Source organism: Cynoglossus semilaevis, chromosome 7 (genome assembly GCF_000523025.1).
Source record: "Cynoglossus semilaevis isolate Cse_v1.0 chromosome 7, Cse_v1.0, whole genome shotgun sequence".
NCBI classification, from domain to species: Eukaryota; Metazoa; Chordata; class Actinopteri; order Pleuronectiformes; family Cynoglossidae; genus Cynoglossus; species Cynoglossus semilaevis.
In genome coordinates, this window is record NC_024313.1 from 3,800,014 (window position 1) to 3,817,348 (window position 17,335).

At 39.2% G+C, this 17,335-nt stretch overlaps 2 protein-coding genes and 1 long non-coding RNA gene across 4 annotated transcripts; 2 read left to right on the forward strand and 1 right to left on the reverse strand.

Moving 5' to 3' along the window:
• The first annotated feature begins 2,762 nt into the window (after positions 1-2,762).
• Positions 2,763-8,607, forward strand: LOC112487223 (uncharacterized). The gene is made up of 2 exons (XR_003050119.1): positions 2,763-7,340; positions 7,457-8,607. It is a non-coding gene; the product is annotated as an uncharacterized LOC112487223 (long non-coding RNA).
• LOC103380753 (syntaxin-7) lies at positions 8,387-12,376 on the reverse strand. Of its 2 annotated transcripts, XM_025056916.1 has the most exons (11): positions 12,278-12,307; positions 12,118-12,170; positions 11,427-11,520; positions 11,272-11,341; positions 11,099-11,189; positions 10,863-11,003; positions 10,240-10,286; positions 10,062-10,152; positions 9,832-9,904; positions 9,617-9,699; positions 8,387-9,431 (listed from the first exon to the last, which is right to left on the reverse strand). In XM_025056916.1, exons 3-11 carry the CDS (start codon positions 11,509-11,511, stop codon positions 9,336-9,338), a joined length of 777 nt encoding a protein of 258 aa, XP_024912684.1. In that variant the 5' UTR covers positions 11,512-11,520; positions 12,118-12,170; positions 12,278-12,307; the 3' UTR covers positions 8,387-9,335. The 2 variants fall into 2 exon arrangements, with proteins under 2 accessions (XP_024912684.1, XP_008311047.1); XM_008312825.2 differs by lacking the exon at positions 12,118-12,170 and having other exon boundaries at positions 12,278-12,376.
• A 1,171-nt stretch (positions 12,377-13,547) lies between these two features.
• On the forward strand, positions 13,548-16,761 carry LOC103380756 (protein LEG1 homolog). The gene is made up of 8 exons (XM_008312831.2): positions 13,548-13,907; positions 13,982-14,068; positions 14,165-14,238; positions 14,359-14,463; positions 14,667-14,785; positions 14,885-15,026; positions 15,133-15,229; positions 15,539-16,761. Exons 1-8 carry the CDS (start codon positions 13,613-13,615, stop codon positions 15,688-15,690), a joined length of 1,071 nt encoding a protein of 356 aa, XP_008311053.1. The 5' UTR covers positions 13,548-13,612; the 3' UTR covers positions 15,691-16,761.
• The last annotated feature ends 574 nt before the right edge of the window (positions 16,762-17,335 follow it).

The following is a 17,335-nucleotide window of genomic DNA, read 5'->3' on the forward strand; positions in this document are numbered from 1 at the left end:
GTGATTGGCTGTAGTCGCAGCTAGGGGGCTACTGTTGAGATTGATCGTCATCGATTCTTTAAAGTTATTATCTAAAAAGGTGAAATAAAGGAAAAGATAAGAATCTAACAAACCAAAAGACTCACCTAGCACTAACACGGTGTGTTTTCCCATTCAAATTAAAGTCTGAATGGGCTGTACGTTTAGATGTTAAAAAATTAAATTAATCTTAAATGAATTAAAACAGCTTTTAATCAAAACAACTTTGTGTACAGACATAGTCCATACTGTGAAATTTCACTTTCACAAACATTTTTTTTTCTAGCTACCAACCAGAGAATAAAAATCACTGATCTTCATTTGCTCTGCAAACATTTTAAGGGATCATAAACTCCTCTGGTGTTCAGCCCATAATAAAAATCAGGAAAGAGGGAGCGGCGGATTAAACTCAAGTGAGAGGAAAATCTCCCAGTAACCATTAAAAATGTAGAGTGTTCTGTATAACTAAAGATGATTGGTTAGATAATCAGATTTAGTGTTGTAGAGGCAAAGATAAAAAACAAGTTTTTCATAAGTGCATAGAAATGTACAATAGTCCCAAGCAAACCAGATCCCTGCTGATTCCAAACAGAAGCAGGTTATACAGGCATTGATCTTCTAACTCCTCACATTAACCGCTGGCTGTGAACTCAAAGTCTCTGATACATTCATACTTTATGATATTCCAAGTCTCCAGTGAGATCCTCTGTAAAGCTTGTCAACTTTGGCACCAGCTTAAATGAGCACATTCTCAATGAGCGCCACTGTTGCTGTATGGCTACAGTGCTGAGGCACACTTTAAAATGCACATCTTAACCTGAATATACACACACACTCACACACACACACATCTGTGCTAACTCAACTCAACCAGGTTGAGAAATTTGAAAGAAAACAAACAGGATTCCAGAGCGGTGTGGTGTGGCGTGAGACTGCTGGACTGCAGCACAAAGACAGGCCTGTTTGCAGCGCGCAGGAGCATTCCAGCTAACAGAACAGGCTCTGGGACACTGTTGACCTAAGCTACTTTAGAATGTTTGTGCAATAGCTTTTAACCATTTGATTAAAAATACTGTTTGATGCGAGACCGGCTGTGTCCTAGCCCGGGGCAGTTCAAACTGGTCTGAGCATGGAAACATGTCACCTGGAGACGGGGATTTTATGAGGATGTGAGCAGTGAGCGCGTCACCTGGACAGTCGGCCACAGTCGGACCATTCAGTAGGATCCATCTTGATTCATACATCCTCATCCTCCTCAGTCCGTCAAGAGTCTCGCTGACAGAACGGAGCCAACTGCAGCTGATACACATAGTTCTCTTAGTTGTACTGTGTTTTAGCTGTTATGATTTCATTATTTCTGTTTGGCATTCTTTCAACTGTGTTATTTATTATTATGAATATTATTGTTATTTATCTGTAGCACATAGATAACACAGTTATTTCTATTTCTAATTTCACTGCAATTCCATAAATAAAGACACCCCTTTACACCTTTGGTTAGGTCAAATTCTCCAGTTAAACAAATAATATCGGGTTGACTTTCGTCCAGTTACAAACGGAACCGTCCTTTACTAGGCCATCAAATGCTGCGTCATCTATTGAACTACCAGCGGGCTGTGGTGCGTGTGGCGCTGTCACAAAACCCGCACCTTATAAAAACGTCCCTACACTCAGTGCTCCACCACGTCCTCAGAAACGCAAACGCTCGCAAAGGAAGGAAGAAGAAAAGATGATTACAGCGCAAATTGTAAAATATGTCCGCAAATGTTCTTAGTGGCGCACGGTGGGCTGTGACGTCAGACAGCGCACATCAGGAGAGCCACAGCCTGTACACCACAGTAGCCTGTGATTTCATGTGTGAAAGACAATAAAACAACCTTTAGTCTCGACTTTATTCTCATAAATCTACGACTTTAATCTCCTAATTTTATTTTTCTCAACGTGACCCAGAGAAGTCAGACTGAGAAAGTGCGCCTCTGGTTTTAAAAGCCACACCTGTACGCAGTTATTATTGATTGGCGTCTCGGCTGCTGCTGATGAACGATAGAACAGTTAGTGACTTTTAGTCCCTAATGATTTTTAGTCCCTAATGTTGGTGTTTTCAGTCTTTTAATTTCAATTTATTGGCTTGGACTTCTCCAGTCTTCGTCAATGTTTCTGTTGTGATTGTATATGTAACTTTGACTGTTGGATTTTTTTTTATTATTTGTTTTTTTTAGGATGTTCTTCCTCTCATTTTTTGGGTTTTGTTGGGCTGGGTCCTCCACTGCATTAATTTCTGTTAAAATTTCAAAAATTAACAGTTAAATCTAACGTGATTGCACTGTCTTTCCTCTTCTCTTCCTCTCTAACTTCAGTCTAAGGAATTTTAAAAAAGGCTCTTAATTCTACAGCTTGGATTTACAAGTGTTGGGAGAAAACAAATACAAGTTTTCTCTTGTTTCCAAGTTGTTGTGCCGTTGACTTCTGTTTTATTGGTTCAGTTAAAGTGTATTTCAAAATAAAATAATTTATATGTACAGTAGGTTTATATCATGTTTTATCATTTGTTTCACAGATGTATATAAACAGGTGAGTCCTCATTCACTTTTACTGTAAATCAACTAATTTACATCAATATCAAATTTTAAAAATGGTTTCAATTTTGATCTTGCTTATAAATATATATCTTACAATATCTTACAAATAAAAGTCTTGCATGTGAAGGCTCATAAAGTTTAAATTTAGATAGATGAGAAGTGAAATGTTGGCTCCCAGATGTGTCGAACACTGTAGATCAGTGAGTCCAGTGTGAGCTGCCCTCCTTTCCTTCAGCTAGTACTATGGAAATGCCCTTCAGCCAGTTTCTTTAACGTCCTTATTGGTCTGGGGGAGCAGCCCACTGGATCAACAGTGAAAGCCTGTGGTTGTGAGGGGCAGCGGCCGGCTATGAATGTGTGTAACTTTGTATGTGTGAATTGGGGTGTTGATGAAAGAGAGTGTGTGCTTGGCAAATATTCCCAGGATAAATTAAGGCAAAAAGTGTGAGTCTTTACTGAGATCTAAAAAGAAAACATTTGATGTGGTGGCAGATTTGTGCCTTTGAGGGTCGGATTGAACCGGTCGCAGAAGAGAAACATGGGAATGGATTTAGTTTGGATCCTGTTTGGCTGGTGTTTCTTTGGTTGAACTGGTCCTGTTTGATCCTTCAAAGATAGAAAGAAAGAAGGTGTGACATGAACTGATGTCAAAGCAACAACTGATTTTTCAACGGATCATTTTTAGTAGGGTCTTTTAAAAAAATAAAACTAAATGACTCTTATTTACTTTGTTATAACTTTCTTATATATTTTGATACATGTGTATATGAGTCTTAGTAACTTTTTGTTGATTCATAAATTGAAAATAAAATGTTCTTTTAATATGATGCAAAAAAATCTTTAAATAATAATGCTTATTACAATAAAAAAAAAAATCTAAATTAGACTTCATATTCAGTAGGAGGGCAAGGTGTGTTGCCCAGATGCTAAGCTAGATCTGTTTTAGCCTAAAGACTAAACATTTGTTATAAATGTTTTGGTTCACTAGTCATTCATTCTGTTTTGTACTGTAATGGTCCACAGAGATGGAGTTGCAGCGTGTAAACTCTAACATAATTCCGTTTTAAGCTAGTGAAGCTGTATGATTCCTGGCAGGATGTGATGATTCTATATTCTGTTGGATTGTCAGTTGTTGTCTGTTGTTGACAGTCCGTTCATCCATCCATCAGGACGGTTAAAAACAAATGCCAGACAGTAAAATGGAAACAAGCCGTCTGAGAACTCCTCCAGTATGAAAACATGACGAACATATCACATCACTGTGAGTAAACTCAGGGCCTCCCTCCTTCACCCTTTCCCTCTTGTGAGCTCTCTCCTCACCTTCCTGCCTCCCTGTCCCTCTCTCACACACTTCCCCAGACTCTGACTCTCACAGACGTGTGGTTTATTCGTGTTTGTGACGTGTTTGTGACAGCAGGCTGTGTTTGCTGAGCAGCTTTCACTGCTGCTCCACCCATCAACCCCTCTTAACCTTTAACCCCCACTGTCCCACCTGCCCACTCAAATACCTGTTCAGACAATCTTCAGACCCACAGCTTTGTTAGCTTTGTCTACTGCTGACGTCAAACGTCTCTCAAATGACTCAAATCACGTATATTAAACAAGTTTTAATCACAAATCTGGTGTTTTCCGTATGAACGACTGAAACAGTGTGTATCTTCCCTTCGCATGAACTCAGAGAGTATTTGGCCTGCCGTTTCCATTACTTTTCTACGTTTCAGTGTTCCCTCCGAGCCAGCACATTCAAATAAATTAAACAGCATGTAGCTAGGAAGTTAAGGGGGAAAACAAACACAGAAAATGATGTAGGTTTGGTTCCCTAATTGCCTAAAATGATGCAGTTTGGTCGGAACACCGTCTCACTAACTCCACTGGCATGTTTTTCCTTTTTCATCCAAATTCTCCAAATATGAGTCCAGTTCCTCATGAACCCAGAGTAGAATTCTTCTGGCTTTTACTGTGACAAATGCCCACAATTTATCACTCACTATTATAGAAACCAAGAAGTAAATACCGACCAATGTACAAACCCAGTCTCTAATTCCTATGGTAAGACCTTGCAGTTTATTCCCTACCACTGCATTACAATAACAAGAGCCGCAGCTGGGAAAGGCCTTGCTTTTGGTGTGTTTACTATGTGTGTGTGTGTGTGTGTGTGTATCTGTATCCCTGTGCGATCTGTGTGTGTGGTTTGACTGATGCCCACATCCTTCCTGGGTAACATAATGGCCACCTAGAAGACACACTTCTATTCCTCAATTGCATAGTTGCCTTCTCTTATTCATCATTCCCACCAACAGTGAGGCAGCTGAAGGTTATGACGTGGGCTGAGACACACAAGGTCACTTTAGTTTGTCTTCCTGCATTTTTTTCTCATGGTTACATTCCTCTATACAAACTGCCTCCTTCATATAGACTATGATTTGAGGTGAGCAAACCAGAATGGTATTTAACTTGTTCACACGAGGTGTAAAAATTTAAAGAAAAACAGTGAATAGGGAGAGGGGCTGTTTAACTTCCTCCTTTGTTACCCAGAAATAAATCAGTGCACCATTTGACCTGGGAATTGTCTAATTCAAGGTTGTCTGCAGCAGGGCCAGGGCTATATCACAGACAGCACCAGCTGCCACATGGGGCACCACCTTTTTGGTGGGGCAGATGCCTGCAAAGAAATATGTATGGGAGGTTGCCACGCAGTTGCTGTAAAAGGAAGAAAAAGCATCAGTTTGAGTGTCAAATGTTACTCTTCATGGCCAGCAGTTCTTCTGTGTTGGGGCGGGATGTTCGTATCATGGATGTGGACGAATTCTCCAGCATCTTGTTGAATCTGTGCCACAAAATAATTATTTATAAGATATACCTTTCATAGTGACAAGTGTAGTATATGTTCTTAATTGTTTTTAGGTCACTGCAGATTCAAAAAACAGAGGTAGTGATGGTGAAGTTAGGACTACCGTGTAAACACAGGAACAGGAGATGATGGGAAAGACAGGTTCCGTAAATGAGCTTTTCTTTCCCATCATCTTCCATTACTGTATGTCTGTTTGTTTGTTTAATGGAGCAGAAGCAGAAAAAAAAGTGAAATAGTGAGTCTGTCTGTCTGTGTGTTTTTTTTTTTTTTTCACTGTTTTTCTCTTTGAATCTGCAGGTGAGCGCAGCGGTTTCCCCTCAGCGTGGAACATCCCGTTCACATACCTGAGAGCTACTTCCCCTTCAGAAAAACACCAGCAGTTACCAGAATAAACCACTAAATCTACTTAACCCACACACCCACTTCTCTGCCCTGCATGTTTTTCTGTTCATGCGCCAACTGTCATTCTCCCAGTGCCAGCTGTAACTCATCTTTATTTATGACTTATGAGAGGGAGGAAGGGGAGTACACACACCACAGAGAGGAGCCTTTAACAGCAAACACGCTGCATTCCTCCTGCTAGTCCACAGCTGGACTCCAAAGTAAAGTTTACATTCCTGGGTCCATGGGAGGAATGCTGCCCTCTGGGGCTCTGGATCAGGTTTAAGGATTACAAGGCCAGGAATAAGGATGGAGACTGGGGTAATCACTCCCAAGGTCTTGAGATGCTGGTCAGGATTTTGTTCTTAGTAAGACACAACACACAAATCCTGACATTAGCTGTTGTTGTTTTTTATGTAGAGGTCCAAGTGTAATAAGGTACCATGGGCAGGGTTTAATGTCATCCAGTGGTAAGGCAACATTTTGCAGCTATGTCGATCCAACGTACAGAAGCAGCCTCTGTACAGAGGACACATGAAAAAAGGCAAGAGAAGGAAAAGAAGGGAAAATAGGAGAGAAAAGGAGTGTAGAAATAATATCCAGTTTTGATGAGGACAAAGCTTCTGCTATAACCATTTCAGCTAAAACAATAATGTTCACGTTATACCCATTACTACTGCAACTGATGAGAGTCATTATTGGCTGATCTGCATCCAACAGCAGACAAAGAACCCATTGTCTGGCTTAAGGGCACGTCTGCAATTGAAGAGCCCGAAAATGAGCAAACGGCCTCTTTGAAGAACCTGCAGAACTTTGATTAAAGCTCAAAGCTTATTGTTGTGGGAGTATGACTACACCACATTTTTTGATCATTTGTGATTAAGAAGCTGGGAAAGCTGGTCCAGGATTGTTTTCACACAATAGGATATCGTGCATGTATATGCTCAATGTCAATCCTGCATGAAAAAAAAAACATAATTGAGAATTATTACATAGTGGAATAATACAGTAATATTTTGATGATTATCCTCGCAATCCTGTACTGCCCCCTGCTGACTGCAATTAGGTACCAAGTAAACTGCATATTTTAAATCCGCCAGAATAGTACTTATGCAGTATCACATTTTCCACTGCCTTCAGGCATACTACTTAATTAAGTAAGCTATATAATCAATTAATTAATTAATAAAATGTTTTATATGCAATTTAGTAAGCAAACAGTAGGAACAAAATTGTAGATGTAAGCAGTTTTCCATTGACATTAAATACAACAGGGTTTGTGTGAGTTTTTTTGTTGTTGTTTGTTTAAGTTCCACTTGGTTATTTGTCTTAAATTAAAAAAAAAAATCATTATCTGCCCATATCCTTAATACTTAAAAATACTGAGTATTTGTTTGTGGTTTGTGTGAATACTTTGTCCAAAACTATACGTTGATGATTTTTCTCTATTAGGATGCCAACTATAACAAGCACTGACAACCTGACTCTGCTGGACAAAATGTTTTGAGCAGGTGAGTTATTTCTGCAATTTATCCACATCCTGGTGTGAGTGAAAGGATCACGTGAGGCCTCTGCTGTATGTCCAAATGTATTCAGTAATTATTCCTCATTTCCTCCACGTCAACAGGTAAAAAGATCTTCTGTACTTCAAACGCGTTTCCATAATGAAGGAGATTCATCCACCGGTGAGCAGCAGCTGTGAGTCCTGATTCCTGTCTGCTACAATTATACATCGTATGGAGCTATGTTTTTATTAAATGAAGCAGTAAAATAAATGTTGAGGAAAATTACATCAACTGAGAAACAAGCTCATAATTCCGCGAGTGTCCGTACAAATCCCTGCACCACCTGCTCTGTGACATTTCTGTTTGAAGGGAAAATCATGCTCCGCTCCCTGCAGCAACAGCACGTGTAACCAGCTCAACATATTTCCTGTCCCATATTTATTTGACGTCCAGTTCAACCTGCCCTCTACCTGCTGATTTATTCACAACAGTGTCCAAATCCTTCTTGCCTCTTTTTCCGTGCCAAGGAAAGCTTTACTTTCTGGCATCACAGCCCTCCGTTACTTCCACAGCTCGCTCCAACATCAACGGCATCTGTTCCGACATGATTCTCACCTGCCCTGTGATCTCACTCTCATGTCCGTCTGAAATGCACTCCCTTCTTTCTTAATGGTTAACGAGGAGATGAAGTATGACGTGAGTTTTTTCATGGAAAATCACACAGTAGGCCTCCTGAGGTGTTCCACACGTGTCTGTTGTTGGCTCTGCTTTAGTTTTAGACTAAAGAGGTGGCGGTTACTGCTGGATATTGGATTCGATTAGGTCACCATGATTATTGACGTGTTGACTGGTTGTGGCAACGAAGGGAGTGTTGAGGTTGAATAACAGAATGTAGGATGCAACTGGTGAAAGTAGTTGAGATTTATGGCGATTGATGTGGAGGACAAAGAGCAGCATGAGCTGATTAGTCAACTTTTCTTTCTGGAGTTTGAGCTGCTGCTGCTGCTAACAAATCACTGATAAACAGAGGGAAAATGAAACACCCAACAGTGTTACACTCAATCATTTTATTGAGGAATATAATAGTATGATAATCAACCAATCCTTTTTCAACATGTTTCCATTTCTGATTCATTCAGGATACAGTCACATCAGTATCTACACATCTGGACCATCATTTGTGGCAGTAATGTCACCTTTCACCTTCTCTACAACTTGTCTTCTTCTTTTTTGCACTAGTTGCTTTTGATCGTAAGACAATTTAAAAAAAATACAATCAATTGTGGGTTGGTTTTAATTCAGAGTGATCTAAAGGAAGCACTCATGTTGTAGCTAAAGCAATTATTGCAAAGGAAAAGGGCATTTAAGGTGTTTTTGGCAAACAAAGTTGTAGTGTAGTAAATCAGGTTTGGAACATGATTGGCTGACAGTGAAATGTGATGTGAAATACGAAGAACATGTACAGTACTAATGGATTTATCATTTAAAAATAACATTTAATCAACTATAAACCTTTAGTAAATATATCTGTAAGTGCAACATTTACTTATATTCTGTATTTTTACACTGAGGATTTCACTTTGGCTATACATGTTGGTCATGTATAAACAGTAAATATGCATTTCACAAGTTATCCTACTATATATATATATAAGATATATCCAAGGAGAAAACAGCCAAAGAAATGTTTTGGAATATTCTCACTGCTCAGTGAAAACATTCTCAACAATATTTAGGCAGCACACAAACAATTTTCAGCCAAAATGACCATATGTGTGACCATAAGAGGAAATCAAACGAAATATTTCACTTCATTCAATTACCGCCAGTTAAAGCCAGAAAGCAAACTACGCTAGCTTCATTTTACAGTAAAGGAGCGTGAGGTCAGACAGACAGGCCGTTTAATAAAAAACAGAGGAGCAGGAGGAGGAGCACAGGAGAGGAAGGTCGGCACTTCATTCTTAGTCCAGGCTGATGTCTGAGGAGGAACAGGACTAGGTCTTAGTTTTTGGTGGCTCCCCAGATGATAAGTCCAATAACAGTAGCCAACACAGCCAACACTATCATCACGATGCACATCTTCTTCCGTGAACTCCTCTGGAGGGAGGGTGGGGCAGAGGGAAGGTCAAAATGACATTTTATGAAAAAGGATACAGACCATATTTTTACTTACTTCACTACAATAAACCAAGGGTTATAGGTTAAAAACCCTCCTAAATGAATATTTCTTTTTCTTCTATAAATGTTCTTCTTTACGCCTGGTGTGTGGTTTTTTTTGTTACCTGGTATTCAGCAGCTCGTGCAAGTTGCTGTGTTGCGCTCTGGACATTGACGTCTGCACTCTCCACGTTGGCTTCTATACTGTCTGCAAAGCAGTTGGTATAAAAGTAGAGAAAGTGCCGTTTAGAAAACCCTAGAAGCTCCGGTAGAGTGAAGGCGGACTTTATTAGTATCTACTTTTAAACAAATTTTAGCTCAGTAAGTGACAGATCCTCACCTATCATGTCTCCCTGTTCGTGCACCAACATCCCCAGGTCCTTGAATATGTCATTGATATCTACAATGTCCGACTTGATCACAGAACACAAAGACAAACAGTTGAGGTAAACCCCGTTTTCAGTTTTCATCACAACACTTTTCATCAGTTTTCATCACAATCCAGTAGGATTCTATTTATTGTAATCACAATCCAGTAGGATTCTATTTATTTATTTTTCTTATTGGTACCTCCAACTGTCTGATGGCCGACTCTCTCTCTTGGATCAGCCTCAGGTCTTCTTCAGTGATGGCCTCTTCCTGAGCCTGCATCTGGGAATCACTGCAGGAACAAAAACATGCAGTGAACAAAATGAAGACACGTAATAACACTGGCATAATGGACAATAACGGTAATGAGTGAACTGACTCTGCAAATGGAGACACATTTCCAAAGCTGTCCTCAGCCTGGCCTCCCTGTTGAAGAAAACAGAATGTGCAAGGTGTTATGTGGAGGAAATCAGCCCTGGCGTCACCGCCTCATTAAACATAATTTCACACAGCATCTCCAGAACAGTTTGTTTTCACATCTAGTTGCATGGTGCAACAGAGCAAGTGAAACTTGGAGATTTTCTTCCCTCCTTCTCCTCCTCCTCTAAAACTGTTCCTCACCCACCATTTAAAAACAGTACGAAAGTGTTCCTGCTTATCAGTGTGATCACAGCAGGTACTGGTACTTTTCTGTGTACTGGAATAATTGATGAGGGAGCAGAGTTGCCACACTAGCAGGTTCCCAGGAGGAGCTGTGTTTCTAAAACAGTCACAATTACGGAGCAATAAACTTAGCACAGCAAGACCTGAGCTCAGTGTGAAACCTTCCTTCCAGTGTATTAAATTGTGTATGTAATAAATTAGATAATAAAATAATTTAAAACTCAAGGCACACCTGTTATAGATTACACACAGTTTTTTTTTCTTTTGACGCAAAAAGTCTGTGTGGCTGTTTTTAATTCTGCTCTTGCCCTTGTGACTGCAGCACAGTGGCTTACTCACAGCAGATACCCTGGAGCTGGCTCTGACTCTGGCCACAAACTCTCTCTCCTTGTCAGCCGCCTGCCGCTGGGTCTTTTGAAAGTTGTTTAAGGCGGCTGAGAAATCATTCAAGAGACGATCTTTCTGGAGTTTTCTCTGTCGCTAAGAGACACACAGAGAAAACATGTCACCAGACTAACCACAGAGTTAAAGTTATGAAAGACTCTTTCAGTAAATCTTGCAGAGAGGTTCAGTACCTGATCGGTGCTGACAGGAAGTCCACTGAATGTCTTGAGGAGTCGCTCAATTTCTTTGGCTAAGTGGTTGCCCTGCTGCTGTTTCTGTGTTCTGGTTAGATAAGAAAAAAGTAATGTCTGAATTTATTTTTCTGTTTTGGATATGCATGAATGCTAACAAACCACTCACTTACAATGTCTGTCGTAGCTGGTTGCTATCCTGCTCTGTTTCCAGCAGAGACACTGCCCTCTGCAGCTCAGTGGCTAAGGAATAAGAAAGAGGTCAGTAATTTGGCTGTAGGTGTCTGTGTCCAGTGAGTATGCCTCTGTGAGTGTGTGTTAGTATTACTTAGCTGTGTGAGCTTCTGGATATTGGAGCTGATGTTGTAAACTAAGGCGTTGGGCTCCTCCGGGACTCCTGGGTAGTAAGACATGTTGGTGATCTGTGAACAGACACAACACCACAGTTGTTCATTTACATCTCACAGCTAGCATACCAGGTAAATCATAATTAGCATTATATAAACAGAGACTAGATTTTAAGTGTTGCATTGAAATTAACAGAACATTTTGTGTAAATCCCACTATAAGTCCCTTAATATATCGTTAATCACTACGCCGTCAGCGAGCACTGTGTTGTAATACCACGAATAGCTGACAGTGTAAATGACCAGGGCTGGGTTACTGTTCACCGGTCATGCACACTTCCTCTGCTGTGGACTCATGAGAACTGAAACTACATGGCTGTGGTACGAAACATCTGCAGCGGAGACTGTGATCGGAATAAAACCTAGGAAATAATAAACATGCAGATTCTACGGAACCAAATGTTTAGAAATATGCAATTATACGTGTTACAAATGTGTATGTGTGCAGTAGCCGGAGGGAAAATGCGGAAATCACAGAGATTTGCATCGTATGACGAGAATCAAAACGAATAAAACACTTCAGTAGACTTAAAATAATTTAACTTGGATCAAATATATTGATGATTCATAAGCAGGTATCAACAGAAGCAGCAAAGTCGTAGCATCAAATACCTTTTGCTTCAACAAATGCCCTCTTTTATTCAGATCAAACCTATCTTAACCACCTTTAAAAAGAAAACGTCAACAAAACATCGCGTTTTACGTTAATATGTGCGCTTGCTGTTCTCTTTTTAAAAAATAATAATTTTAAAGACTTAAAGTTTGTTTTTACCTATCGAGACTTCTTACAGCAGAAGTTTGTTTCCGGGTTTTTCTGTCACGCCTACGATCACATGACGCGGCGCAGTAGGGGCACGTGACCGAAAAACAGCGACTTGGTGATAATAATAATAATAAGAAGAAGAAGAAGAAGAATAGAAGACTAGCAAAATTTGCATATATCAAATATGTTATATATATTTTTTGTAATTACTTTGAGATTTTGCTGTGGAGAAAATAACTGAAGTACCAAATGTAGGTAATATTTTTTAGAATAAACCAGGACACCCCAGGGTTCACCTCCTGGGCAAGTTCGAATCCCGGTTAGGGCGGTTGGTACCTTCCAGTGGACTCACCACCCACAGGAAGGTTTGGTACGGTGCAATGTGATTTGGGTGGCGACTGCTGCCCCCGCGACCCGGTAACGGATAAGCGGATGAAAATGGATGGATGGATGGATAAACCAGGACTGTGAATAATGACAGTCTAACAATTTTACATATTGTGATTTGCAGTTAAATAATGTTTATTGAAATATGTTTTATTATGATTTTATGTCGGTTTTGTAAAGCATATTCTAAAAGCACCTGCTTGTAGTTTGTATTGTAAATTAAGCCATCCGTGGTTAGTCCTGAATTTAATGTTTCATTTCACATGCTGTCCTACAGGTTCATGTAGGTCAACCATGGAGACGTTCACCTGGGTTCGTTTGCTGATCAAAGGTCTGACAAAACAGACAAGTACAATTGGTCAATGCATGTAAGAGGCCAATTCAATCATCATCGTCTGTTGACCTTTTGTTCTAGAACTGCAGTGTGTGATAAAAGCCATGTGCAACATGACATTGAAACTGTACCATGGCTTTAGACCTGATAGAGAAGTGTGAATTGATTGATTATCTCACATTGTTTCAACAATGTTTTTTGTATCACAAATATTATTTGCAGGTAGTGCAAATTATATTACTAAACAGTTGATAAATGATTAGGGAAAATACATATTTACAAAGTAACTATTTGGCCATTCTCAGTAATCTAAAACTTTAGGAAGTTTATCAAGCAAAGCAGCCCAAGACTGTGGATTATGGTTCTCACATAAAATGAAGGACACAAAACATGTGTGAGGCTCTTTGTTCCTAATAAAGTTGATTATTTTCCTAGTATTTCAAAAGGCACATGGATTAGCTAATATGCACACTGTCCCTGTGTCATGTGGGTTAATGTTACATAACTGTCTGTTTTTTTGTTTACATGTTTTGCTGCTGTGTATATAAGCTCTGCACATATGAACCAGAACTCAGTTCAGAGTACAAACTCTCAACTCTCGTCTCTGGCTTTCCTTTTCCATCATGCGCCTGACTGTTGCCTGCCTTCTCCTGGCCTATGCCGTGGCCCTCAGCAGCTCTGCTACAGTGATAGAAAATGGCATGCCCATATTATGGGGGCACACTGGAACTCAACTGACTGATCTGCCCATAGAAAATGGGGTTGTTAACCCGGATCCATGGCACTTCCTTCACCGTTTGACCCTCTATCGGCTGATGATAGCTGCTACAGACCCATACATGGGAACCATGGGACCAAACCCCACAGACAGTCCCATGTGGGGCCTGCCACTAGAGCTTGCATGGATGCTTACATCAGGTAAGGTGTCAGTTTTAGAAGATATGATGAAAAGATGAACCTGATTGTTGATGCAAGGCTAATGAATTATGCAGGTCGTCTCGCCGATCCAACTGCTGAAACCACATGTGGCCATCAAACTGGAGACACAATGTGCATTTCTACCAAGAGTTTCTGGGGCTGTAAGTAGAGAGAAAGAGCAAATATATATATATATATAAAAAATAAATAAAGTGTGGGAGAAAACACTAACTCCATAAAATGTAACATTTTTTTAGGTGCAAACTATTTTGTCTCTGCAATGCCCTTTCTGTCTGCTGCACAGCAGGGCTTAATGGGGCCTGAAATTCAGGTAATTGTAAATAATATGAATGAATAAACGCCCCCTGCTGTCAAAGGGATATACATATTTTAAGTAGTAATGAGTGGTAATGATTATAAATGTGATTTTTTGTGACATTATTATTATTAGGTACAGCTGCAGATCCCTGTTGGTGTGCAGGACTATTGCACCACCTATGCTGACTGTTCTGCTAGCTTCCCTGATGCCATGAGTAAATGGGATGCCTTTTTTAAGGTATTTGAAAAACACTCACTTGGGATATTACAATTTTTAGTAAAACACAAATGACAAATATAAAATAAAATTGCAAAAGATGCCTTAAAATCTACTATATATATTTATATATACATATATGTTTATATAGGTATAAACACAGTGTGTATTACAAGGATGGAGAGTTGATGTTGTTGAACAAACTCCTGTGCATTTGTTTACAGGATCTGGTGACTCCAGCGGATCCCACTCTGCCTGAAAATGAGAGGAAGGATGCCGTGCTAGGTCTCTTCTGGGCTGCCCAGTCGAGCTCAATCCGTTCATCTTCTGGATGCAATGCCAGGTATTAGTGTTCTAAGTGTAATGTATAGTACTTAGGATTTTAACTCCACTGAGTTTTATGAATCATATCTTCATCGCTGTCCTGTCTTCTCTTTTTCAGGAGGAACCTTTTCTCTTCCACAGAGTTGTCGTTTTCCAACAGCTGGCTGAACTCAGCAGAGTACGTCGCCGCAGCACGTTTTCAGTCCAACCTGGAAAACTCTGTGCGGTTCATAACTCCTCTTCCAAGTCGAATCCTGCTGGTATGAGATGACACGACTTCAGTTCTTGAACTGACTGAATGTTCACACTATATTACATATCCACACATGAAATTTGATGTCTTTTCTTTCTTTTATATGTAAACAGGAGGGCGACGTTGCTCCTAATATTCCTGATCTGAGCGAAACAGAGAACCACATACTGCAGATCTTCAACTGGATGCAAAGCATTGACTCTTTACTTGGTAAGATTACAGAAACTTCAGTCAACCATTCTATCATATGAAAATTCCAAAGAACAGCATCAATAAAATATAAAATTTGAAAATGACACAGTACACAAAGTGTTATTTTACATTAAATCTACAATTTATTACATTATTCCTCATTGCTCTGTCTGGCTAATAGTGGGGCAAATGTATTTGTCCATGGATTAATAAATATGATGCATGAATATGGAGCATGAGTTCATTTATGTATGTGTTTTTTTATTTTATTTTATTTTGTGAAGAAACAAAATGAAGGCCATTGTAATTTTCTGTTTTTCTGCTCAGCTGGCAGACTGGTGCCCACGTGGCAAAATGCCATGTGTTCAGTAAGAACAAGAGAGGAAGGCAGGAAGATGTTGGAGAACCTTCTTCTGGATTCCACCTACGCCACATCCTCCTTCCTGTCCATCGTCACAGGAATGGCCCTCAGCTGCTGAGACTAAGCACATATACACTCTCAGAGAAAACCTCCAACCGTGACTAAAGTACTTGAATTTTAAAGTCATGTGGAAGTTAATTTAACTTGATGTTTGTCTTAACACTTACTGTTCTAGTAAATAGTAATAATAAATACATGACCAAATTAGCAAATTTTAACCTTAAGTTTTTTTATTTACATTTGTATAAATTGTAAATGACCTAATCCTCAGCATTTAGTATCTAACATTTCAATACATGTTACTCTCCTTACTGTCTTAACTGAGGAATATGCAATTAATGCAGATTACAGGGTGAAACTCAGTTTTCTTCCACACAATTCTATCCATATGCAAACCACACACACATATTAAAATTATTGAAATATATGGTTTGATACGTTTAAGGTATACGATCTACACCCATTTCATCCAAAGATGAAATACTGGTGCAGTAAAATCTGTGTGCCAACCAATCATACTAATTATTCAGAATAACAGTATTTATCACATTAGGATTGTTTGAAAGCATTCATGTACAATCACATAACTCTACTATTGAATGACTGAATCATAAGTCAAAATTTAAAAAAGAAGAGCTTCAAACCTTGGTCTAATATTGCTCCCTAGTGGTCACAATATGTAAGCAAAGGTTTATTTAAGACATTTTCATTAGTAAAAAAACGTTTTAAAGGCTGCCTAACAGAACTAATTATATATCCAGGCAATTTAGGCTGATAAATTCAGCACAAATAAAGATGATGTTTTTAAGCAGATGTCTTGAAGACTTAGCAAATAATCTGCCAATTTAGTTGTGACGGTGAATTAAAGTCTATATAAAGTTGTTTCCTGACAGTGTGTAACCATTGCACACAAAACTGTTATTATTTACTTAACACTACAAAACACTCAGACCGTTAAATAATCAGGAACATGGTATCAAATTATGGCAGGGCTTTTATTTGAAAACAAACAAAAAAAAACTTAAACAACATACATTTGGAATCACATTAAAAAAACACATTGACGACATGTTTAAAAGCTGATTAAAATCAGTCATTAAAAAACCCCACCATACAATAAAACCCGTGCCTAATGAATCTATGCTAACTCATGATTGTCAGTCAAATACAAGTTCACAATAACAAGACACAAATGCAGATGTGTTATTCTGTCAAAAGGTGACGTAAATAACCAACAAACATCTCATACACATTGTTAGGCAGGGAGTTCAACACAGTGATATTTGGAAAAGTTGCAAATGTTTCATTGACTCGGAGCGGTGGTAAACAACATAAACTAAATCCTGAAAAGGAATAACATCTTTGTGTGTGTGGAATAGCTTTTTCCCATTCAAAACTTCAACGGACCAATGACTAAATATTGAAATGATGAGCTACTCTGTAAACCAAGCTATTCTGGAATATTATGATATTGGAAATACTTGGGTTTACTACCTTAGTTTACCTTTGTTAGTATGCTACCACGGCAGCTGAAAAAGTCAGACTTTGGCAAGTCACTGAAATCCAGCTCAGCTGAGTAGATATGATACTCTTTCAGGCTGTTAGTATGTAACTATGAGGCCCAGCTGATCTCTGTCTCAGTGACATTAAACCAAAACCCCTGATTCCAGGTTCATTTACAGTTGAAAGTTATATTTAAATCT

Bases quoted from the DNA above. Each gene is read 5' to 3' on its own strand.
- LOC103380753 (XM_008312825.2), bottom strand. From the start codon at position 11,511: ATGTCTTACTACCCAGGAGTCCCGGAGGAGCCCAACGCCTTAGTTTAC. The intron at 11,342-11,426 runs GTAATACTAACA...CTTATTCCTTAG, and splicing joins CCAGAAGCTCACACAGCTAA to CCACTGAGCTGCAGAGGGCA. The intron at 11,004-11,098 runs GTACTGAACCTC...TGTGTCTCTTAG, and splicing joins TTCCTGTCAGCACCGATCAG to CGACAGAGAAAACTCCAGAA.
- LOC103380756 (XM_008312831.2), top strand. From the start codon at position 13,613: ATGCGCCTGACTGTTGCCTGCCTTCTCCTGGCCTATGCCGTGGCCCTC. The intron at 14,069-14,164 runs GTAAGTAGAGAG...ACATTTTTTTAG, and splicing joins TACCAAGAGTTTCTGGGGCT to GTGCAAACTATTTTGTCTCT. The intron at 14,464-14,666 runs GTATTTGAAAAA...ATTTGTTTACAG, and splicing joins AATGGGATGCCTTTTTTAAG to GATCTGGTGACTCCAGCGGA.